At 37.1% G+C, this 24,756-nt stretch overlaps 1 protein-coding gene across 1 annotated transcript in view; it reads right to left on the reverse strand.

The window, feature by feature from the left end:
- Positions 1 to 5,479: 5,479 nt before the first annotated feature.
- LOC107557794 (protein EFR3 homolog A-like) overlaps positions 5,480 to 24,756 on the reverse strand; it is a 43,840-nt gene continuing 24,563 nt past the window's right edge. Inside the window, exons 9-28 of the mRNA XM_016241333.1 lie at positions 21,054 to 21,132; positions 20,775 to 20,910; positions 18,579 to 18,746; positions 18,373 to 18,487; positions 18,253 to 18,257; positions 16,920 to 17,087; positions 16,714 to 16,828; positions 16,599 to 16,620; positions 15,667 to 15,732; positions 14,096 to 14,268; positions 13,269 to 13,344; positions 13,041 to 13,202; positions 12,786 to 12,917; positions 12,643 to 12,710; positions 11,835 to 11,962; positions 9,618 to 9,703; positions 9,484 to 9,532; positions 9,291 to 9,394; positions 8,350 to 8,399; positions 5,480 to 8,231 (exon numbers count right to left, since the gene is read on the reverse strand). Of these exons, the coding sequence (XP_016096819.1) occupies positions 8,126 to 8,231; positions 8,350 to 8,399; positions 9,291 to 9,394; positions 9,484 to 9,532; positions 9,618 to 9,703; positions 11,835 to 11,962; positions 12,643 to 12,710; positions 12,786 to 12,917; positions 13,041 to 13,202; positions 13,269 to 13,344; positions 14,096 to 14,268; positions 15,667 to 15,732; positions 16,599 to 16,620; positions 16,714 to 16,828; positions 16,920 to 17,087; positions 18,253 to 18,257; positions 18,373 to 18,487; positions 18,579 to 18,746; positions 20,775 to 20,910; positions 21,054 to 21,132 (2,008 nt within the window). The 3' untranslated portion in view covers positions 5,480 to 8,125. The remainder of the gene's footprint in view (positions 8,232 to 8,349; positions 8,400 to 9,290; positions 9,395 to 9,483; positions 9,533 to 9,617; positions 9,704 to 11,834; positions 11,963 to 12,642; positions 12,711 to 12,785; positions 12,918 to 13,040; positions 13,203 to 13,268; positions 13,345 to 14,095; positions 14,269 to 15,666; positions 15,733 to 16,598; positions 16,621 to 16,713; positions 16,829 to 16,919; positions 17,088 to 18,252; positions 18,258 to 18,372; positions 18,488 to 18,578; positions 18,747 to 20,774; positions 20,911 to 21,053; positions 21,133 to 24,756) is intronic.

Raw genomic sequence — 24,756 nt, forward strand, 5'->3', positions numbered from 1 at the left:
CACACACACACACATACTCATCGCGTGCTCTGACTCCTCTTTCTGTCTGTTAGCCGCATCTCTATGCAGTTGATGAAAAGATATTAGAAATAAAAACAGGCAGAGCAGTGGAGTGTGTAAAAAAACAAACCCGCACTTTATATTAAAGTGCATATTTTAATACAAATGCACACAAATATAATTTGATATAAATGTACACATACACCCACATGTGCAAGAACAATCTCGCTGTAAAAAAAATGACCGTGAATTTAATGGTAAAAGACTGTAAAAATGCTACAGTAAAAACCTGTTAAATGGTTAACGGTAAATTCCCCTACTATCTCTCCAAGTATACACGGTGAAAAACTGTATTGGACATTACATGTATTGGACAATTTTAAATTTAAACTTTATTTCAATTAACAAACAATTTCTAATGGTTGGAGTTTGTTAACAAAAACAATACTGTTCTGCACAGATAGATATTTTTAAGAATGTTTAAAAAAAGATCAATGAGGACTAAAACAATGTAGTTTCTCTTCAATACTATAAAAGTTTACCCAACTATGACTGCTTCCACTTCGAGAACCCTGGATATGTGAAAAGGGTCCAAACTTGTTCATAACCTATAGTGAAATCAGAGGAAAATGATTGGTTGATGATAACCCTGCTCCTAAAATCTAATTGGTCGATCGTTATAGTAATGTTGTAGCAGGATGTTCATCCAAGAACATGTCCTGCATGGGTAAATTACGTTAAGCTATTCTCCAAACACTCTTGCACATACGCGTCTGTACAGTGTGTGTATTTGTGTGTCTCCCAGAGTCTCACCGGGTCCGGAGACGGGCGCCACCGCTCTTTGCCTGGTCTTTATTGGAGGCTGCTGGACTGTCAGATCTGCAGCAGCAGCAAGGTGACTCTGAAGGGGAGAAATATACAGAGAAATGGACAAAAACATACATGAAATATCCTAAAATCTGAGTGAAAAAAAAAGTTCTCCCCCTATAATGTCTTATCTTAAATGTACGTCACCTCTGTTTTTCATCACATCTGCACAAAGCCGAAGCCAGTTGTAGTCCGATTACCTTGTATTCATACTGCACAAAGCCAAGCTACAATTGCATTACGTTGGTCTGTTAGTCTGACTTCACAAAACTGGCTGCTACAATTTCAGTCAGACTAAACTGTTCACATGATGTTTTAAAAAGACAAATGAAAGCTTTAGTGCAGCTGAAAGCAAACCTATATGCATGTGTGGCAGTAAGTGGTCAGGAGTTTGGGATATTACCAATAATAAGAGAAATCCTATAGTTGACTACGCCACCCGGAATACACCGGGACATAACAGCCCTAAACAAAGTACACACAGCAAGCATGCCTTATACTTAAACCACATATGCAGATGACCTCATTAAAACATCCAGCATGTTTTCTGACTGTAATATTTTGGTTTTATGACAGATAAGCTGACTGTTAGCATAGCACTAACCACAACAACAGAATCACAGACTGTCACAGAATTACCAGATACATACATAAACACACACACACACAATCTGACCATCATTCATCTGAGGATGACGATGAGAGTGATTGAGACTTCAGTCAGCTGCAAGCAACACTTCAAAACCTGTCACACACACACGGTGCACATACTACTACTAATTACCTAAGCGGCATCGCTAAACCGCATGTCAGCCCACCTTTACACATCACAACAGTGGAAAAGAGTCACCAGAGGAGAAAGAAGAGGAACAGAAAATGACAGTAACAAACAAAAGAACATTCAACAGCTTATATAGTTCTAATGACCACACCCACTAAAATAGCAACCAATCAGTTCACATCCCAAAACAACCCCACCAACAGCTACCAATAAAAACACAGTAGCAGCAACTACTTTGGTGCAGCTTCCATTTATGAAAGGAAGGACAAAGATATTGTTTGAAGAGAAAAAGAGTGAGGAAGATAAAGAGACTGACAGAGAGAGTGATTTAATAGTAAACAAGAGTGAGGAAAGCAGCGCACAACAACCTGCCGACTTAAGCACAACCAAACTGAAAACTCAAACACAAGCCAACACAAAACCATCTCAAGAGGATGAAAGGCACGAGAAAGACAGTACTCAAACCACCGTGATCCCATCCAGTGTCAGAGAGGCCAGTCCATCCACGTGGATCATTCCAGCGCTGTTCCCTAAACCTCCTGTTCACAACGGATCACCAAGACCAACAGCTCACACAGCTGCACAACCAACGAAGAACCACAAGACCACATCTACGGTTCCTCACACACGGACCACAACATCAGGCCAGGCTGCTGTCGAAACAGCACCTCATCCCCAGAAACCTCCCCGTCCTGTCCTGGATCGCTCACCGTCATTGACCACTACAGCTCAGCAGGAGTGCTGTATATCCTTATATCAACCAAACTGACCCTTTTTACAGACTGTGATGAGTGTTTCCACAGTTATTTACATCATAACTCATCCAAAGTGCACACACACACACACCGTGAACACCCCCTCGGAGCAGTGGGCATGAGAGAGCGCATGTACATTCACTCCTCCCACCTACAATCCCTGCTGGTACGAGACTCGAACCCACAACCTTTGGATTACCAGTCTGACTCTAACCATTAGGCCACGAGTTCCCACAATACTACTGTTTACCACAAATTTTATCACACTATATACAGTTTTATAACCTTGGTATTAAATTACTCCGTGAGAACTGATTAGATTTACTAATACAACGGCTATCACAGCAAATTTGACATCTTGCTCTCTTCTGACCAACATAATCAGTATTTTTTTCCTCTTTTGGGAAGCCATACATGTGCTATTGTGGATTTTCTCTTTTGCTATTGGGGCAAATGGGGGGAAAAAAAAAAAAAAAAAAGTATAGATTTATGTTAATTATACTTGTTGTAGTTTCTCTTCAATACTATAAAAGTTTACCCAACTATGACTGCTTCCACTTCGAGAACCCTGGATATGTGAAAAGGGTCCAAACTTGTTCATAACCTATAGTGAAATCAGAGGAAAATGATTGGTTGATGATAACCCTGCTCCTAAAATCTAATTGGTCGATCGTTATAGTAATGTTGTAGCAGGATGTTCATCCAAGAACATGTCCTGCATGGGTAAATTACGTTAAGCTATTCTCCAAACACTCTTGCACATACGCGTCTGTACAGTGTGTGTATTTGTGTGTCTCCCAGAGTCTCACCGGGTCCGGAGACGGGCGCCACCGCTCTTTGCCTGGTCTTTATTGGAGGCTGCTGGACTGTCAGATCTGCAGCAGCAGCAAGGCGACTCTGAAGGGGAGAAATATACAGAGAAATGGACAAAAACATACATGAAATATCCTAAAATCTGAGTGAAAAAAAAAGTTCTCCCCCTATAATGTCTTATCTTAAATGTACGTCACCTCTGTTTTTCATCACATCTGCACAAAGCCGAAGCCAGTTGTAGTCCGATTACCTTGTATTCATACTGCACAAAGCCAAGCTACAATTGCATTACGTTGGTCTGTTAGTCTGACTTCACAAAACTGGCTGCTACAATTTCAGTCAGACTAAACTGTTCACATGATGTTTTAAAAAGACAAATGAAAGCTTTAGTGCAGCTGAAAGCAAACCTATATGCATGTGTGGCAGTAAGTGGTCAGGAGTTTGGGATATTACCAATAATAAGAGAAATCCTATAGTTGACTACGCCACCCGGAATACACCGGGACATAACAGCCCTAAACAAAGGGACACAGGTTCATTGCCAAAAGACAGGGTGAGCATAATAATGGGTATAAACAAAAGTCACTTTATTAACATACAACACTTCACACCAGGTCTCAATACATCACATGTCTTTACCAGTAACTTATAAAACAAGTACCATACAATGAGAAAATAAAGGGGGAGGTGGCCAACAAAGACCCTCAGATTTCTACCCCACACTCAATACCCATGACACACACTCGTGAAAAATAAGTAATATTAAACACAGCACTCCATGTGGACACGCAGTACAAGGTACCATGGCCAACCCCTCCCACCTAAATCCACACACCAAACAATACAAAACAAAATAACAGACAGACCCAGATGAATTCCAGACAGAACAAAACAGAGTAAAGTAGAGTAGAGCAGAAGTGCAGTCAGTTACGTGAGGTTCATTAGGCTTCAATTAAGATCATTAGAAACCCCTGGATGTGCAATCAATCCTGCTGGACATTAAACGAAAGTTATGCATAAAAACTTGTTTAAAACAAACTTTAAAACTAGCCATACCTACCAAGAAAACAGTACAATGCTGCAATACACATGGTTATTCTCCAAACACTCTTGCACATACGCGTCTGTACAGTGTGTGTATTTGTGTGTCTCCCAGAGTCTCACCGGGTCCGGAGACGGGCGCCACCGCTCTTTGCCTGGTCTTTATTGGAGGCTGCTGGACTGTCAGATCTGCAGCAGCAGCAAGGTGACTCTGAAGGGGAGAAATATACAGAGAAATGGACAAAAACATACATGAAATATCCTAAAATCTGAGTGAAAAAAAAAGTTCTCCCCCTATAATGTCTTATCTTAAATGTACGTCACCTCTGTTTTTCATCACATCTGCACAAAGCCGAAGCCAGTTGTAGTCCGATTACCTTGTATTCATACTGCACAAAGCCAAGCTACAATTGCATTACGTTGGTCTGTTAGTCTGACTTCACAAAACTGGCTGCTACAATTTCAGTCAGACTAAACTGTTCACATGATGTTTTAAAAAGACAAATGAAAGCTTTAGTGCAGCTGAAAGCAAACCTATATGCATGTGTGGCAGTAAGTGGTCAGGAGTTTGGGATATTACCAATAATAAGAGAAATCCTATAGTTGACTACGCCACCCGGAATACACCGGGACATAACAGCCCTAAACAAAGGGACACAGGTTCATTGCCAAAAGACAGGGTGAGCATAATAATGGGTATAAACAAAAGTCACTTTATTAACATACAACACTTCACACCAGGTCTCAATACATCACATGTCTTTACCAGTAACTTATAAAACAAGTACCATACAATGAGAAAATAAAGGGGGAGGTGGCCAACAAAGACCCTCAGATTTCTACCCCACACTCAATACCCATGACACACACTCGTGAAAAATCAGTAATATTAAACACAGCACTCCATGTGGACACGCAGTACAAGGTACCATGGCCAACCCCTCCCACCTAAATCCACACACCAAACAATACAAAACAAAATATAACAGACGGACCCAGATGAATTCCAGACAGAACAAAACAGAGTAAAGTAGAGTAGAGCAGAAGTGCAGTCAGTTACGTGAGGTTCATTAGGCTTCAATTAAGATCATTAGAAACCCCTGGACGTGCAATCAATGATTTTAATTAGAAAAAAATCATGGCCTTAAGTGTAGTGGATACTTAGTCTGTACTTAAATCCACCGAGAATAAGTCAGGGAACTTTTTTTTTTTGTTGCACAGACTGATATTTAATTGACATTGTTTAGTTGTGGTCAACAATAACTTTTCTTTACTGTATTACAGTAATGAGAATTTACAAAAAACAACAGAAACATTATTTAAATAAAAAATATTTATTAAGACTTTAAGATCTCGTCCATAAAATCTCATTGCACATTAATGTGGCAGACACTGTCAGACCGCAAACCTGGATATGGCTAATTGACACCTGGAGATTTCATGGTAACGTTTTATAATCTGTTCAACACTGCAGTGGTTCATACCATTACACATTTCAAATCTAGCGTGATGCATGTAGACATATGCCTATCCTCTGGACTATCTTCACACGGAAGACTGCAAAACCATTTCTGTTCATATTGACGCATCACCATCAACCTGAAACCTAACTTATCTTATTCTTTACTTCTCACCCATAAAACAGAACAAAAATAATAAAAAAAAACAGTCAAGTTACAGATAAAACCGAACTAAAGATCAGTTTCAGACAAACCATGTGATAAATACTAAAGTACCGTAAAGTTCCACTGTGGATGAAAATAAAACATATTGTGAATTACACTAAAAATTATATTAGCAGTTACAGTATGACCTTTAACAAGATTTCCCTTCACTGATGTAAAAACAACCCCTTTGAATCCCTTTGACATGCACACACAGACAAATCTCTAAAGGTGCATTACAGATGATGTGTCAGAGAAACAACACATTCCTATTTTATATTACACCAAAAATATATTACATTAATCTAGGAATTATTTATGATTTTATATTTCTACAGAAATAATGTGCCTGATTTCACAGCATTAAATAGTTTTTACGCATATTATCGCAAAGCAACTTCTATTGAAATGCAGCAAGTTACCGAGAGAAATACACAACAGCACAAGGTCAACTACTGACTATTTCCTAGTGTCCTCTAACATTTTGTCACTGAAATCCTTTCTTTAACACTTCAGACTTTCTTTAATAGACTAGACAGATCAGAATTAAGGCAGTAAATCTGCCATCAACTCAGATTTTATGGAAAATATATGAGACATGAAATTTATCCTATTGAGCATTTAGAACAAGCCATCTCTGAGGTTTGACCTTTAAATGCTTTCATTCTTTACCTTATGTGTGTACAAATCCCACAATGCAGTGCAAGTCTCTGGACACAAAGTCGGACCATTGAAACATTTCTCAGGCCAAAAAAATGGCAACAGCATTGCATCATCATTACAGAATCCATAATCAGCATACAAATCTGCAGAATAAACACCTGTTCGCTCACTTGCCGTTCCATCCACATAAATACATTCAGAAAACTAAGACAAGGCAATCGTATGACAACAAACCCCCAGAAACCATGAAAAGCACCTCAGGATCAACCAAAATGTCCTAAATGGTCCCGCACAGACACGTTTCTACCAGCTAAAAGCAACTGAAATTGATCACAGCTCTCACCACAGGAAGCTCAGATGATGTGAAACATTTCCAGCAAAGTATTTCAGCATCTAACAGTCACACACATTTTTATTTTGTCCAAGGTAGATGAATGAAGTCACCTGAAAAGCAGAAAAGCATTTCAACGTCCTTGTGGCTCGATAAAAAAAACAGCTGGTTGATGAATGCAGATCATTTTATCACTGATAATCCATCATTTTTCGGCCCCCGGGTTTCTAGAAACTGTTCTGAGGTTTGAGTTCAAGAACACTGTGGTGTTCCCGCCCTCAAAGAGAATTCAGTTTCTGATTGGCTCAAGATTTGATTGGCAGCCGTGTGTGGCCATAAAGGAAGTGCGTAGCTCTTTGGTGATGAAAAGCAAATGATTTGGTTTCTCTATACAGTGAAGGCAAAATGGAGAGCATAGTGATCACTAAGAACTCTGGGTGAACAAAAGCCCCGTTGACATCCACAACATTGAAGTTAAAGGCTAATTGTAGATTAATAAAGGCCTAAACTCACAAACGTTTGCAATGAAACATTGGCTAAGCCATGCAAACAGAATACAAATAACACTCTGCAACTATCAGCAATCATTTCATCTAAAAGTATATATATATATATTTGTCAAAAATAGCCTATACTATACTGTGCGATACTGTACACTATAATTATTTATATAGGAGAGATTTAAGCGAGCAGAAATCTATCGTATGTTCAAATCTCTCTGCTGATGATGGTTTAGAAATGAGAGTTAATGAACATAAACTAGCACTTAAGCTAATGCTAGCAATTAAGTTCCCTTAATAAATCCAGAGTGAGTCATTTTCTAAATGACTCCTTTGAATCAATAGATTAAGAAGCTGAAGAATCAAGTGTTTAAAAGACTCAGTTTGATTCTTGGAGCTGCCGTTTAGTGCAAGAATCAAAGTGAAAACCACACACATACGATTCACATGATTCTACAGAGCTGGTGTATGACTGGACAGCTGGTCGTAAAGCTCTGTGTGCTGACTGGTGTAGAATAGAGGCATGAAGTGGCCGTCCAGTCTGCACCCCTTCTTTCTGCTGGACATGAATGTAAGTGACGTTCATAGTGAAAGATGTCTAATGAAGATGAGTGGCTCAGGTGAGTTTACACACATAAAGTGTGATAAAGGTCAGTGGTCACATGTCAAGGTTGAGTCTGTGTGATAGAGTTAAGGTGAAAGGCCGTGGTTCAGTACACGCAGAGGTCAGGGAACTTCATTTCGTAGACTGGCACAGACTGGTATTGGGCGTGGCCTGACGTCACCGTCACGGTGCCCGATGGGCTCGGGGGAGGGCTGATTAGAGATGAATAGACAAAACAACCAATCAAATATCAGTTCTTCACACTGAAAAAATATTACATGACAAACATTATAACAAGTAAATATTCTACTTTATGAAACGTCAACATACCGAATGGTGAGTTCAAATATCTGAGCCAAGCGATCGTGCAGCATGTTGGCCTGAAAACACACACAGGAAGTTCAAATGCTGCGTCAACGGGCTCCTTATTACCACAACACAATCTTTCACCAATTATGGTTAATATGCCAATGATGTGTAATGTCATCTTACATCTTAAAAAGAGTTCTTTAATCAGGAAAAGTCAGAAATGGTTTAAACAAACCCCCATATTTTTTGCACTTTGACAGGAAATGGTTTATTCAATGCAGAGTTTGGTAGAGTAAATATGTCTTACAAAAACTAACCTTATTTATATTTACTTGTATCTAATATTACTATATATTGGCCTATTCAAAACTTTGGCGTCATTGGTTTTGAAAGGTTGCATTTATTTGATCATAAATACAGTAAAAGGATAATATTGTAAAATATTAAACAGTTAAAAATAACTATATTCTATTTGAATATATTTTACAATGTAATTTATTCGTGTGATGGCAAAGCTGAATTTTCAGCAGGCATTAAATTCAGTCTTCAATGTCACATGATCCTTCAGAAATAATTCTAATATGCTGATTTGCTGCCCAAGAAACATTTCTTAATATCAATGTTAAAAATGGTTGTGCTGCCTAATATTTTTTGTGGAAATCTTGACACAGTTTTTTCTAAGATACTGAATATAAAGTTTAAAAGAACAGCATTTATTTGTACTATTATCCATGTCTTTACTGTCACTTTTGATCAATTTAATGCGTCCTTGTTGAATCAATTTTTTATTTATTTTCTTAAACAAAAAACAATTTTGAACAATAGTGCATGCATGCCAATACATAGATTATTGGGCTAAAACTATAAAAAATTATCTGTTATCACATTGGCACATTCTTGGTTTTCCCCAGTGCTTTGTTTTAAATGCAAACAAGCTGATTGGCAGAACACACATGCTGTACCTTGGACTCGCAGTGGGCGGCAATCTCTTCAAACGGAGCCTTCTGGAACTTCTCCATCACCTGCCGTCTCCTCTCCCTCTCCTGTTCCTCCAGACCTGTGGTATCTGAGAGATGGAACGACATCAGACGCTAGCACACAAACACACACACACACACACACACACACACACAGAGCAGTATAATCCACACGTACCGATGGCCTTCTTCAGGGTCTCAAACGTGATCTCCTCTGCAAGCTGAGACTACAGGATAAACACACAAATATGTTCTTTAGTCTAATTCTTCATGATGAACAACTCAAGCATGTTTAAATTGTGTCCAGTGTACCTGATCAGGCAAGCTGTTGGAAAGGATGTCAACTTGGAGAGAAATAGTGTCGACAAAACTCTTCCTACGGGGCAGTCGATCTTCATCTGTGGGACAGAAGTCACTGACATAAATGGTGGAAGCTTTGAGACCTCAGATATTTCTGATCATGCACATATTCGATCTGGATAACTAAACACAGTATTCGCATTTGTGATATATGGGTTTAATTCACCTCTTATACATGAAGGGAGGTGAATTTCCCAAAGCCAGCCAGTGTAATCTCACTGACTGCTCATGTTTAATGAACGTAATGTTGAGGCAAAGTGGCATGAAATCATTATTAAACAGAAGGAAATGCAAATCACACAAACACAGGCAGCAATCACAGCAAAACAGGTTTCAAAACAAAAATTCATAAGTAAAAGTGAGAGTTTCAAGGCAAGAGTGCTGATGACACATCAGAAGTAAACCAACTCCATAAACATCTCATTTCAGGAAACAAATACAGTATACACTCACATTCCATCAAAACATCCCTTGCATGTTTGTTTTTCCTCATTATAACCGCATTATATTAAGGATGAACAAACTAATGTTTTCCTATTATAAGTTTACACCACAAGAAATGAATAAAACTTTAACAATTTTATATACAGTACATTGTACAAGTATAATTTTTAATTATATATAAATATACTGTATATTATATTTATTAAATATAACTGTGCCATTAATATGAATTAATATTAATTCAAACCTCACCAATTCTTTGTAATATTAATAATAATATCTATTTATCAAATCAGCACTGGAATCTGTGACCAAATTTATGTGTAAAATAAACCCTCTACTCAAAGGGTTTCTCTAGTTCAGCAGGTTGAAAGTGAGGTCCAAAAATTCCAATAAAATGTCAAATGATGCTTCATCAGCACTCTCCCTTTGACCCAAGTTACTGAACTATGAGCTCAAACCGTTGTGCGATTTCTCTTTAACCTACCAGTAAAACCGTCCAGACGACAGCAGCATACAAAACACCAAACAGGACCAATTATCTCATTACACAATATACCTGCTGTATATTTCATCCCAATGCAGAAATTCATTTAACAACACATTCAGGAGCTACAGGAAATCTGTCACGGCTGCTATAGAGGAGAGGAAGTCGACATATGTAACAGTGGTAAATTTATGGTTGGGCTAGGGAGAAACTAACTACATTTTCATGCTATTCACTAAACCTTCTATCCACACACACATGGACAGGTGACCTCACTAACTCACTGATGGTACCTCTGGATGTCTGTCTGCATCTGTGCAGAATCTTTCCTACCGTGTAAAGGACTACAGTGCAAACACACAGACAGAGAGAAGGCAACAGTGAATGAAGTGGGTGAATTCACATATGACAAGAAATCATCTTCAGGAAGTTAGTATTAACAGTAAAACTAGTATTTTAGAGGTTTAGAGGGACTTGGTGATTCATCTTAGCACCAGGTTCTTGGCTGGAATACACTACAAGACAGATTTTAAAACACTAGGCATCATACACTTGTCGAATTTGTAAGTGGATACAGAGAAAAACTGGGCATCATACACTAAAAAACTGAGAATCAAACACTACCAGACTTTCAAGACTTTCCAAACATAAACTCATACAGAAACGTGTTTTGTTTCTAGGATATGCATGACAAATGAAACCTATTTGTATTAAAATCAGCTCAAAATATCAAACATGTCATATCCTCTGACTGGATGGAATCAAATTTGTAAACTACTACTGCCCAAAATCTGCAGGCTAGCAATGACTTTCAGCTACTAGACATAGAGGCAGCAGATCAGGCCAAAAATACGGGCAAAAGATGTGTAGTGTTTTGCAGCGTTAAGTGCTTAAAGACAGCACGAAATGGCATTCACAATCATTTTATTTTCATAATGTGACATATTTTCATCTGAAATTAAATATTCAATGAGAAAAATATATATTTTACCCACTGTGATTTGATTGATCAGGGAAATGCTATACTTTTAATTAACAGTATTATTGCCTAATCAGCAAAAAAGTAATTTCACATGTAGAAAACTATTTCATATTTTTATTTAAAAAAAAAGGATAAAAAAATTAAATGTCAATATAGGGTTAATTAGCATGTAATGTTGCTGCTTAAGATTTAAGATTTAATATTAAATCAAATCAGATAACGTCTGATTTCTTGAACAGCACAGAATAGTGTTTACCTGTAACCTGCGGTATGTACGGAACAGCTAGTCTCTCTACGTTATATCCAGGTACAGACAGAGCTTCTGCCAGATCAGCCGTCTGAAAATACAAACCAACGTCGTCCCGGTCTAAAGAGTCTGGGAGCCTGAACCACACACACAAACATACAGATACACACAAGGAAAGAGACCTGGAATGAGTTATGGCATTGTTATTATACATTAATAAAATCAACAGATTCAAGCTATGGCCGATATTAAAAGGTTAAAAAAAGGTTACATTTTAAATAAATCATTCATTTTAAAGGCTAAAGTAAATTCAAGAATCACAACATTGTAATGTACGGCATGAAAAAATAGATATTTATTTTGAGTTCAGCTAAAGATTACATTTAATAGCTTTATTCAATTATCAGCGTTTTTAAAGATTAACTTTAAGTGAATGTTAGATGAAGCCAAAGGTAAGCATAATTAATTATCCCATATCGACTGATATTGATAAATAAAAAAACCCCTCAAATTTTGGCTGATTACTGATATTCTCCTTAAGAATAAACACATTCACAGAAATACTCACACACACTTCTCTCTGAAGACGTGTTCAGGCAAAAGGTGCGGAGCATCTAGATTTCTCATCTCAATCACCTGACAGGAAAATTATCAGCGTTTTTAAAGATTAACTTTAAGTGAATGTTAGATGAAGCCAAAGGTAAGCATAATTAATTATCCCATATCGACTGATATTGATAAATAAAAAAAACCCCTCAAATTTTGGCTGATTACTGATATTCTCCTTAAGAATAAACACATTCACAGAAATACTCACACACACTTCTCTCTGAAGACGTGTTCAGGCAAAAGGTGCGGAGCATCTAGATTTCTCATCTCAATCACCTGACAGGAAGAAAAGAAGTTACAGGATGTTGTATGTAGGATACGTGTGTGCCATAAGCATGTGCGCACATTTACCTTGCTGACGTGTTGGCAGAAAGGGGGATTTGCAATCATCTGACTGAGGAAGTTGAGGTATGCGGCAATCAATGCCATGATTCCACAGCGAATAAACATTGGCATGTTCTCCTCATTGGCCAGGGCCATATCCTTCAGCCAATCAAAACACAGATTAGCATAACAAATAGGAAATCTTGGACAAATTGCTTCTGCTAAGTCTCTTTGGATGCAAGCGTCTGCTAAATGAAGAAATGTCAGTGTAGGTGAGCATACCTGCAGGGCGATGGACAGGCGTATGAGATCAATCACCACCTCCTCATTGGCAAGTTCAATAGTGATCAATGCCAAAGCTGTGAAAAGCAGCTCAAAGTTCTTCTGCACATTATCTTCCTCCTTACAGCCCAGATAGATGTGTCTGTATAGCTGCTGCCCATGCTGGAGGGAGAGAGATCAACAGTTTCAGGGCTGCGGTTCCATGTGTGTGTTTATGAAGTCTTGTACCTTTTTCATGAAAACCACATCCTGTTTGGAGATTTTCTCTCTCTTGATCTTCAGAGCGGCTACATTAGGAATAATCCTGCACACAAACACAAAGGAAATGGTCCAGTAAGCATTTATTCTGAGGCAGATGCATCAGAACACACACTCTCACCTAAAACTGCTGCACCAGAGTTATGTTATTATTGTTAACTAAAACTATTAAACTTTAAAAGTTGTTTTCGTTAATTGAAATAAGGCTTAAAAATGATATATACTGTATATATATATATATATATATATATATATACACAGTATATATATATGTTAAAGTAGAAGCACTGCAATTACTAAAATTTAAATAAAAATTATTATAAAAAAAAACTAAGGAAAATGACAAAGCACAACAAAATTAATTAAACTAAATTTATAATAATATAATATATATAAAAATATCTAATACAAATTATTAATAAATACTATAACAGTATACCAACAATAAAAATAAAACTGGTATGTCAATCAAGTAAGTCTTTTAATTGTGATTGATCTCATAATTCTTTCAAGGAGTAGTTCACGCAAAAATAGTGGAATTCTGCAAAAAAGAAGGTAAACATCCCATCTAGGTTTGATGTATAAATGAATAACCCACTTGTGCTGCAGCTCCTTTAATGAGGTTTTACGAATCCCACAGAACATAATGAAACAGTTATATGTCAAATTGAATAAATGCATTTACAGCATTAAAAACTGTGTTAAATAATTTAATTAATTGCAGGTGTTAACGCATTCCCTTTTGACAGCCCTAGTTTTCACACATTCACTTTAGGGTGTTAAGTGTGCATCCATACCGGATCCCTCTGAGTTTGGCTCTGTTGTCATGGCGATCAATGATGTTGTGCAAAATCTCCAAGACGAGCTGCCGTAGTTCACTGTCTTCCATCAAAGAGATAGAGCATAATGGCTCCAGAAACGCCATGGGCAGGCCAGCACAAATCGTTTTACACTTAAACCCTGACGTAACCTACACACACAAACACACAGAAAGAATCCATCAGATATGAACAGTACCACCATTATAGTACATATTCACACTAGTAACTCTAGAAACACTGTTGCGCTCGTGGAAATGGCAAGTGGAGACGTGCTGATATCGCGTTTGGTCTCATCTGTATCGCGTATCTTGTCAGTGTCTGCGCTTGCTTGGCCATTTGTTGTAGAAAAAAATAAGGAAAGTGTGTTCAAGCGCAAGCAGAAAACAGTGTAAAGAAATACTCTTTGAGAGAGAAGCAGTCTTTATCAGCGGAAGTTAAAAGCAGCTCGTAAGTGTATTTACTTGTCTCATTAGTGTTTAGTGCAGTTGTCGTTGCTAGGAAATGCTTGTTTTATTTACTGTGTGGAGACGTGCTGATACCGCGTTTGGTCTCGTTCTGTATCGCGTATCTTGTCAGTGTCTGCGCTTGCTTGGCCATTTGTTGTGGAAAAAAATTAAGAAAAGTGTGTCCAGCTGAATTAATTTAGTATTCTGTTAGACGGGTATAAAAAAAAAAGCTTAGTTTACCGCGGCCTCCACGTGTGAAGACCAAAGAGTGTAACTCTACCGTGCGACTCCACCGGGCAGGGACACCAGCAAAGGATAAGTATCGCTTTTTATTTCTCCTCTTTCCTACTACTTGTTTCACTTCTGTTTCCGTTTTTATAACCATTTCTTACTATGTGTAAGTAAGTTGTTGTTTTATAGCATGTGTGTTTGGCAGTGTTATTTTTTAGGATTACTGATAAACTATACAAAGTCGTTTGATTTGTATTATTTGTTTTTGTTATTTATTTTAATTTGAGTTAAATTATGTCTTAATTTATTATGTCTGTGTAGGTCTTTTATTAAGTTTTAGTTTTATTTAATTTAAATTATTTTACTACTTCAACAAATTAAATGGAAATGCAATAATATATATATTGAATCTATAAATGTGTATATATATATATGTATGTATGTGTGTGTGGTTGTACATACACATATATGTAGTTGTTTTTTTGGTGTTTGGCTTAGTGTTATGTTAGAATCATTATTATACTCTTATACCTTTTGTTCTTTAATATTTTTAATTGTTTTTAGCTTTATTTTTTGTTTTTCATTTAAATGTTAAGTTTTGAAATGTTGTATGCATTTGTCATTTTTATTTAATTTCTTTATTTTTAAATTTAATTTCTTTATAAGTAGTATTTATAAAGTTTTTGCTTTTAGTTTTGGTTCTGTTTTTAGTTGTTTTAATACTAGAATTGATTGCTTCTGTTGTCCTCATTTGTAAGTCGCTTTGGATAAAAGTGTCTGCTAAATGACTAAATAAATAAAATAAAAATAAAAGTGGAAGAAGGAGAGCAAAAGCAGTTGACATCCAAAATAACAATTGTACAACTCAACCTGCGGCCCATTTCCTGCCTGTTGCTGGGCAACAGTGCCTGAAAAGTTGCCCTGTCTAAAACCAGACTAAAGACAAAATTGGACATTAGAAAAAAAAAAGAAGAAAAAGGACACAAAGCACCACAGGCAGCTGTAATCTAATGTTATGATCCATGCAGTCTGCTGTCTAGGAACCTTCAGAAACTCCCTCCAGGAGAGAGTGGAGGGTTTTTACTAACAAGCTCAGAGACAGAATATAAGTCTAATATATTCACTAGTCATGACTGATAACTCTGAAATGATACCTGATACAAGCCTTAAAGTGTGGTCACATTAGCAACATTTCTGTGATTTTTTTTCTAGCAAAGTATGCCCTGTTCACACTTCCAGCGACTTTTTCGCTGTATGTCGCTAGACGCTTGTGGGCGTTCCTACTGCTGTCGCTCTAATGTTATTGGTAGACTGCACGTCTGGACATATCTGGACATATAAAATGCAATCACAAACTGTATATTGCCGGTAAAACTAAGATACCATCCTATTATGACTAGGAATTAGACTTAAATTCTGCTGTAGGAGAGTGTTGTTATATAAACTACAGCAGTGCTCATGCATTAAATCATTAACCGGTGCTAAACTGCTCACTGCATCATGTAATTAACAACTCGAACCATCAACGTATGAATCAAACTCACTTAGACAGCCAACAGTTTCTTATCTACGCATAATTTTTTATATCCATGTATGTGGTTACAGTAAAATCATATAAAACAGTGAAACCGCTCAGGAAATCTGTCCTGTCTTGCCTGCACTCGAGACGATGACGTGTGAGGAATAGTACAAATAAAGACAACTAAACAAAGATACAAATGAAAAAAAAAAACAGCGCCTAAAGTTTTTTTAAAATCTGTAACCGCAATATTTCGAGGTCTGATTTGTCTGTTTACACTCACTGAAGACGCACTTTTGACATTCCTGATTACATGTGTCAGTTTAACATGCACACTTAAACTTTCTCCAAACACTACAACTGCCATGACGACTGTAGAATCACACACACTGTCCTACCCAATCTTGACGGTGTCCAGCGTGTGACACGGCGTGCCGTAAACAGGAACTTTCCCCATAACGAACATCATCACTTCAGCTCTCTGATAATCAGGAAGATTTCCTCCAAAGAAACCTAGACACGCACACAAATCCATTTTATTGAATTGGTTCAGTATTTGGACATAACAAGAGTTCTTATTTTAGTGAGCATGTCAAGCTGTCACCAATGGTTTGGATGATAGCATTCTGGACGATCCGCTCCTCGCTCTCTTTGGTGCGGGTGGAGGAAAGGCTGCTCGCGGAGTTCCTGCGGGAACCGTCGCCCAGCTCAAAATCCACACTCATACGCAGATGCTTTAGCAGGGTGTTAAACACCTCCAGGACCGTGGGACCTGAGAATTAGCACACAGACAGCACAAAAGTAATTATGCAGAATCGTTCAGATTTTCCTTCAAAAGCAGCACAGAATATGCTTAAAACATCACATTCTGTCTGGACCTACCGAATAATCACTGTGTGATATTAAAGTGATAGTTCGATGAACATTTTGTCATCATTTACCCACCCTCATGTTGTTCCAAACCTGTATTTTCTTTCTTCTGCTGAACACAGAAAAATATATTTTGGTAATTTTTCCATAGTATGGAAAAAAATACTATGGAAGTCCATGGCTACCGGCAAAATATCTTCTTTTGTGTTCAACATAATAAAAAAACTCATACAGAATTGGAACAACATGAGGGTGAGTAAATGATGACAAAATTACCATTTTGGTGAACTATCCCTTTAAAAAACACATTAAAGGGTTAGTTCACCCAAAAATGAAAATTCTAATTACTCACCCATGTGTTGTTCCAAATCCATAAGACCTTCATTCATCTTCGGAACACAATTTAAGATATTTCTGATTAAATCTGAGGGCTCTCTGACCCTCCCATAGACAGCAAGGTAACTACCACGTTCAAGGTCCAGAAAAGTACCAAGCCACATGCTCGCGTCATGGTACTGTCGTGAACACGCGTCCACAAGTGAAGCAGTAGAGACGAAAATGTGGAATAAAGCCGTTATTTTTGTTTTCTTTGCCCAAAAAAAGTATTCTCGTAGCTTCGTAACTTTACATGATTTTGAGTTTCCATTTTTATATAAACAATGGCTCGCGCCCTATTTGCAAACTATACACGCTAAAAAGTATGTGTATAGTAGTAGGAATTTCAGAAGTTGGTAGCAAAATCAATGAAAATTAAATTTGATGGATCTTTATTATTTGACAAATCTTGATTATTATTTGATGAATCACAAATATTATTTGAGATTATTATATTAGACTAAAACTATGGCATAAAGCCTTCAAAAACATCTCAATTATGTAAACATTACTTGAATTTTTTCCAGTTATTCAGGAGAAGTAAATAGTAATGCAGTACAATACAGAACAAAAAGAGGAATAGTACAAATAAAAACAACTAAACAAAGATACAAATGAAAAAAAAAAACAGCGCCTAAAGTTTTTTTTAAATCTGTAACCGCAATATTTCGAGGTCTGATTTGTCTGTTTACACTCACTGAAGACGCACTTTTGACGCACTGATTACATGTGTCAGTTTAACATGCACACTTAAACTTTCTCCAAACACTACAACTGCCATGACGACTGTAGAATCACACACACTGTCCTACCCAATCTTGACGGTGTCCAGCGTGTGACACGGCGTGCCGTAAACAGGAACTTTCCCCATAACGAACATCATCACTTCAGCTCTCTGATAATCAGGAAGATTTCCTCCAAAGAAACCTAGACACGCACACAAATCCATTTTATTGAATTGGTTCAGTATTTGGACATAACAAGAGTTCTTATTTTAGTGAGCATGTCAAGCTGTCACCAATGGTTTGGATGATAGCATTCTGGACGATCCGCTCCTCGCTCTCTTTGGTGCGGGTGGAGGAAAGGCTGCTCGCGGAGTTCCTGCGGGAACCGTCGCCCAGCTCAAAATCAACACTCATACGCAGATGCTTTAGCAGGGTGTTAAACACCTCCAGGACCGTGGGACCTGAGAATTAGCACACAGACAGCACAAAAGTAATTATGCAGAATCGTTCAGATTTTCCTTCAAAAGCAGCACAGAAGATGCTTAAAACATCACATTCTGTCTGGACCTACCGAATAATCACTGTGTGATATTAAAGTGATAGTTCGATGAACATTTTGTCATCATTTACCCACCCTCATGTTGTTCCAAACCTGTATTTTCTTTCTTCTGCTGAACACAGAAAAAAATATTTTGGTAATTTTTCCATAGTATGGAAAAAAATACTATGGAAGTCCATGGCTACCGGCAAAATATCTTCTTTTGTGTTCAACATAATAAAAAAACTCATACAGAATTGGAACAACATGAGGGTGAGTAAATGATGACAAAATTACCATTTTGGTGAACTATCCCTTTAAAAAACACATTAAAGGGTTAGTTCACCCAAAAATGAAAATTCTAATTACTCACCCATGTGTTGTTCCAAATCCATAAGACCTTCATTCATCTTCGGAACACAATTTAAGATATTTCTGATTAAATCTGAGGGCTCTCTGACCCTCCCATAGACAGCAAGGTAACTACCACGTTCAAGGTCCAGAAAAGTACCAAGCCACATGCTCGCGTCATGGTACTGTCGTGAACACGCGTCCACAAGTGAAGCAGTAGAGACGAAAATGTGGAATAAAGCCGTTATTTTTGTTTTCTCAACACGAGGGTTAGTAATTAATGACAGAATTTTCATCTTTGGGTGAACTAACCCTTTAAAAAAAACATCAGACCATGTGACTCAAACTAGACGCAGGAACTAAAGAGCACTGCTAGGGGGCACTGCAGTTTCTCTACACGGCAAACCCTCAAAACCTTCAGTCACTTGTCACTATACACCATAAAAACCACATGACAGACCCCTAATGAGTGCACTAGTTCACCATACACACGCCCAGTTTAGTGACCGCCTGAAGATTTTGACTGGGTGACAGCTGTGTTAGTTAACATACCCAACCACAGATTGGGTGGTGAAGAGACAGGACTGAGAAACGTGTAAGCATTGTTTTGATTATGTGCAATATGACCTGTGAGAAAAAAAAACTGATTTCAGGAAAGAGACATGGAATAAAGAAAAAGACAATGAGGAATGAACATCAGAAGAGATGAAGAAATGACAAGCGGAAATGTAGTTTGTTATTTTCGGCATCTACACACAAGCAAAAGAACAAACAGAATGACATTTAAAAAAAGAAAGAAATTAACATAATGAGAATAAAACAGCAACAAGTAGACTTTTACATTTAAACCGTACAAAAAAAGGGTGCATTAAACTGATTAAAAGTGACAGTAAATGCATTTTTAATGTTACAAAAAAAGCAGTTCTTTTGAAATTTCTATTAATTGAAGAATCCTTAAAAAATGTATCACGGTTTCTGCAGAAATATGAACAAGAACAACTGTTCTCTACATTGATAATAATAAGAAAAGTTTCTTGAGCACCAAATCTTATATCAAGATCACATGACACTTTCATGTTTGCCATCACAAATTACATTTGAAAATATATTCAAATAGAAAACAGTTATTTTAAATTGTAATAATGTTTCACAATAGTACTGTTTTCACTTTATTTTTGATCAAACAAATGCAGCCTTATTGAGCACAAGAGACTTCTTTCAAAAACATTTTAAAAAGTCAACGGTACTGTAAACGTAACAATGTATAAAATATAATTTTTACATTTTCTTAAAAAAAATTAAATAAATAAAAACTCCACAAAGTTAGGATGGTTACTTCAAAACCAGAATGTGAATGTCCACAGTTTGTGTGAGTCTATGGGATTTGTTTAGCTGTTTTAATTCTTAACACTCAGACAAATACATCTCTCCACACAAAGCCACACAATTTGAGTTATCATCTATGTCTGTAGCACATACCGTGCAGGATGAGTTACGTGCCAAAGTTTAATTCTTAGGGTTAATGGTTTGTAAATCTCACACAAAGTAGGAGCAGTAATAACCATGATGCTTGTCTTAGATGATCAGTACTCAGTCTTACCGATGGAGCCCTTGGCTGCTATGGCAACCGTCTCCAGCAGCACCTGAACGATACCTGCCCTCACACGCGGGGTGTTCTTACTGTGGGTGTCAAGGTGAGACAACACTTGCTGGATCACATGGTGAGAATGCTGGGCCTGAAACACACACACACACACACACACACACACACTTCATTACACATGCTGTATAAGTGAATTTACTCCCCATTATCATTAAATGCTGCAACGGTCACACAGGAGTAACGCAAAAAGATGAAGTGAGAATCTGGTCGCTTTACCTGTATTGAGTACATGATTATCCTGAAACAGGAAACAGCAAAATCATTCGGGTCCCACAGACGATGGTTGTCTAAATGCCTGCAGGAAAATAAAACGGTTTATTATGACCTCTTATAAGACAACATATTTACTGACAATTCATGGATAGTCATGTATAAGATGTCTTCCTTTCTCTGTGTTTATCAAATATTTAGGATTATTTGATGTTTTGAATGTTTTCAAACCACCAATACTACACCAGTATTGAGTACATGATTATCCATATACACCAAGATGGTTCACTCATATTATTATGAATGGGAGAGAGTGCAATGTGTAATATGATGGAATAAGTCCCACCTTCTAAGGAAAAGAGCCAATCAACAAACGGTAGTCAGTGTCTAGAAATGTGTGCTTGAGACTGCAACCTGGAATATATGCTTTTAATGCTATTTGAGCATAAGAAACAACATTTATGAGTCAGTTAATGCCAGATTTTATAGCAGATATGAAACATGTTATTACATTTTGAAAACTGCCATATTTAAATATGCTGAATTGACCCTTTTCTAAATAAAAAATTACTGACCAATTTTATGTTAGTAATCTTTGCCCTCCACAATTTTCTCAAACAAGCTTTTAGCATTTTCTAATGTAAATCTGTGGAGAATCTGTGTTTGGAGTTTTTTTTTTAAATTCATTTTATGGAAATTATCTAACAAAAAAAAAAAAAAAAAAAAAAAAAGGTTAAATGTTGTCATTTATAATAGTGAAGTAGGGATGATACAAGTAGAATTTTTGCATCCTTTTCCAATTTTTCTAAAACACACAAACACACAACAACAACAACTCATAATTAAAGAGATAGTTCACCCAAAAATAAAGATTTATTCTTTAACTACCCGCATTTTGTTTCAAACCTGTATGACTATATTTCTTCTGTGCAACACAAAGAAGATATTTTGAGAAATGTCTCAGTGATTTTCATCTATAAATTGGTAACCAATGGTCACCAAAACTGTTTGATACCAGCCTTCTTTAAAATATATTTTAATGTTCTGCCAAAGAAAAAAAAGTCATACAGGTTTGGAACTCAAATTCCATAAATAAGCTAGTTTGGAGTCTTTAAAGGCTCATGTGCAACCAGGCAACCACATTCACAGTCTGTGATTTTTATACAGGTGTTTGCAATTCAATTCTTGCACCGCTGTCTTTTACGTCGGACACGGTGCTTTCAACAGCAGCTGTGATGCGGAAAATTTAGCAATCTTTCACCACATCACAAATCCTGTTTCCACACCTTTATCTCTCCTCTTTTCCTCAGTCTGATCTAAGTCTAAAACCTCTATGCCACCATCGTCTCCCTTCCTGCTGTCACCATGGTAACGTCAATCTGATCTCACCCCCCATCCGATGCGAGCTATTTTTAGAACGCCAGAAATCCACCTCCACCCAAAAAAAGCTCTCGCTGTCTGTCTGTCTGTCTCCCCGAACACCAGTTTTATGTGTTATCAGAGGTACAGATATCTGCCCTGGAGCTCAATATTCCCTCAAAACCTCACGCAAGTTTAATAAATACAGAGCGCACCGCGCACAGTTTAATTAGGAGAGAGCAAGAGAAAGAGCGAGACATAAGAGACGGAGAGATGTGATGGAGAAGGTGAGGCGGTGTGATAGAGGAAGAGATGCGTTTGAAAGCCCCTTGGCGCTTTGATATTCTTTTTTTACAAACGTCTCATTCAGTACTAATTGGCCAATGACTGAGATGAGCCAAAACAGTCTCATTAATGAGCCCCGTGAGTGTCCGCACACACACACACACACACACACACACACACACACACACACACACACACACACACACACACAGAGTACACATAGGACAGGAAATGAGTACTGAATTCTACTGATTTTCAGTCACAAGCAGCCCAAAATTCACCTGCAGGTTTCTTTTGATAAAGAGATCTATTCATTTATAATCTATAGTTGTACTTTAATATTTAATACTGCTAAACTAATTCCAGCCGCATGAGAATAATCAATACTGCATTCATTGCGCACTGTCTACTCATGTAATATACACTCGAAAAAGGGTTTTTGCTGCTTGTCCAATTTAATTAAAATGAGTTGATACAATTCTTGCACATTTTATCATGCATGCAATTAATTAAAATTTTTTAAACTGAAAGTTTGCTTAATCCGTTTGCATTGAGGCGAATAATTTTCACTGACATAACACTAGAAAATTATGGGAGTGTTTTTAATCTAATATCATCTGTCCATGTAGTCAATTTAATTTAGTACTCTGCTAAATTACAATATGGTTATTTCTTTATTTTTGTAAATAATAAAGGTATTGTTGATGCTGACATTATGAAATATTTTAATTTTTGAAGATGTGAAATCAGAGAAAAAAAAGATGAATGTCAATATTCAGTGTCAGTAGGACTGATATGATGTCAGTGTGCAATCAGAGACACATATTTGCATCTGTAAGCCATTTAACACATAAATCAAGCACAACACAGCTGGATTCAGATCACAACAATTTCTTTAACACAAAACAGCCATCTGGGCGCTGCTTGCATTTTCTGCATGATGTTTATGTTGAGACTGAATGAATACCATCATGCCCACAGCATGAGAGGAAGCAGACGAGCGGCTGACAGCAGCAGCAGCAGCAGCAGCAGCAGCGTCTGGACACCTGAGCTCGCAGGCTAACACTGTGCTGTGTGTTTGTCTGAAAACATCTGCATGTCTCTGTGTGTCTCAAAGTGCTCTGGCACCCTTCGTATACGAGTACGCACTGCATATTTGAGACTACACCTCATCAAGATCATACAACACCTGATCTATCTATGAACATGTTATCATTGTATTGTCTGCTTTCAGTTTTCTCTTGCAATCTCTGCTCACAAGCAACCCTGAAAAGTGATTAATGGAAACTGACATCCTGAAAAGATGAAACGGCCACACATATTTTAGCCTGCGCGTTTGCGTGTGTTACAGGGTTACATGAAATAGCACAGATTTAAAATGGTGCAATACCAATATTTAGCAGATATTTGTACCTGACCTTAACGTGCAGGTATTTAGCTCAGTTGAGCAGTTCAGGCAGTGTGATGTAAAGGATAAAAGTTCATGTTTAAGGGTGAATAATGCATCAATGCATGATTTTAGAATCAAATGCATTGATTATGTAATTTATATTCAACTGCAATTAAACAGTTAGGGCATGTAAAAGTTTTGGTGTGAAGCGTGTGACGATGTGAGGAAGTGACATGCCCATAAATATGTTTCCAAATCACAAAAATAACTATAAAACTGAACTTACTAGTGATGCAACTAAATTAATTTCTACCAAAAATTAAAGATTCCATTTAGCCAAAAAAGACACCAAAAATAAACCTGAATCAAATATAAACATTTACACTGCACATATATGCAGCTTTTATATAAACTTTTTAATGATATAATTATGTTTCTACTCCAATTAATTGTTGATATATAAACATTTCAATGGTGGCTATAATAAAAAATTTATTAAAATACGTAATTGTATAAAGGTGGTAATTAATCATAAATGGTATGGTCAATGATTGCGCACATCCAAAACATTTTCAGCCAAATAGCAACAAAAAAAAGGAAGTTATAAAAATAAACTTTCAACTGCAATAGCAACGTCACAATAGCTCCCGGTCTAGATGTGTGCGTTTTTTTGAA

Source organism: Sinocyclocheilus grahami, unplaced genomic scaffold, assembly GCF_001515645.1.
Source record: "Sinocyclocheilus grahami isolate Dianchi unplaced genomic scaffold, SAMN03320097.WGS_v1.1 scaffold620.1, whole genome shotgun sequence".
In the NCBI taxonomy this organism is placed as follows: Eukaryota; Metazoa; Chordata; class Actinopteri; order Cypriniformes; family Cyprinidae; genus Sinocyclocheilus; species Sinocyclocheilus grahami.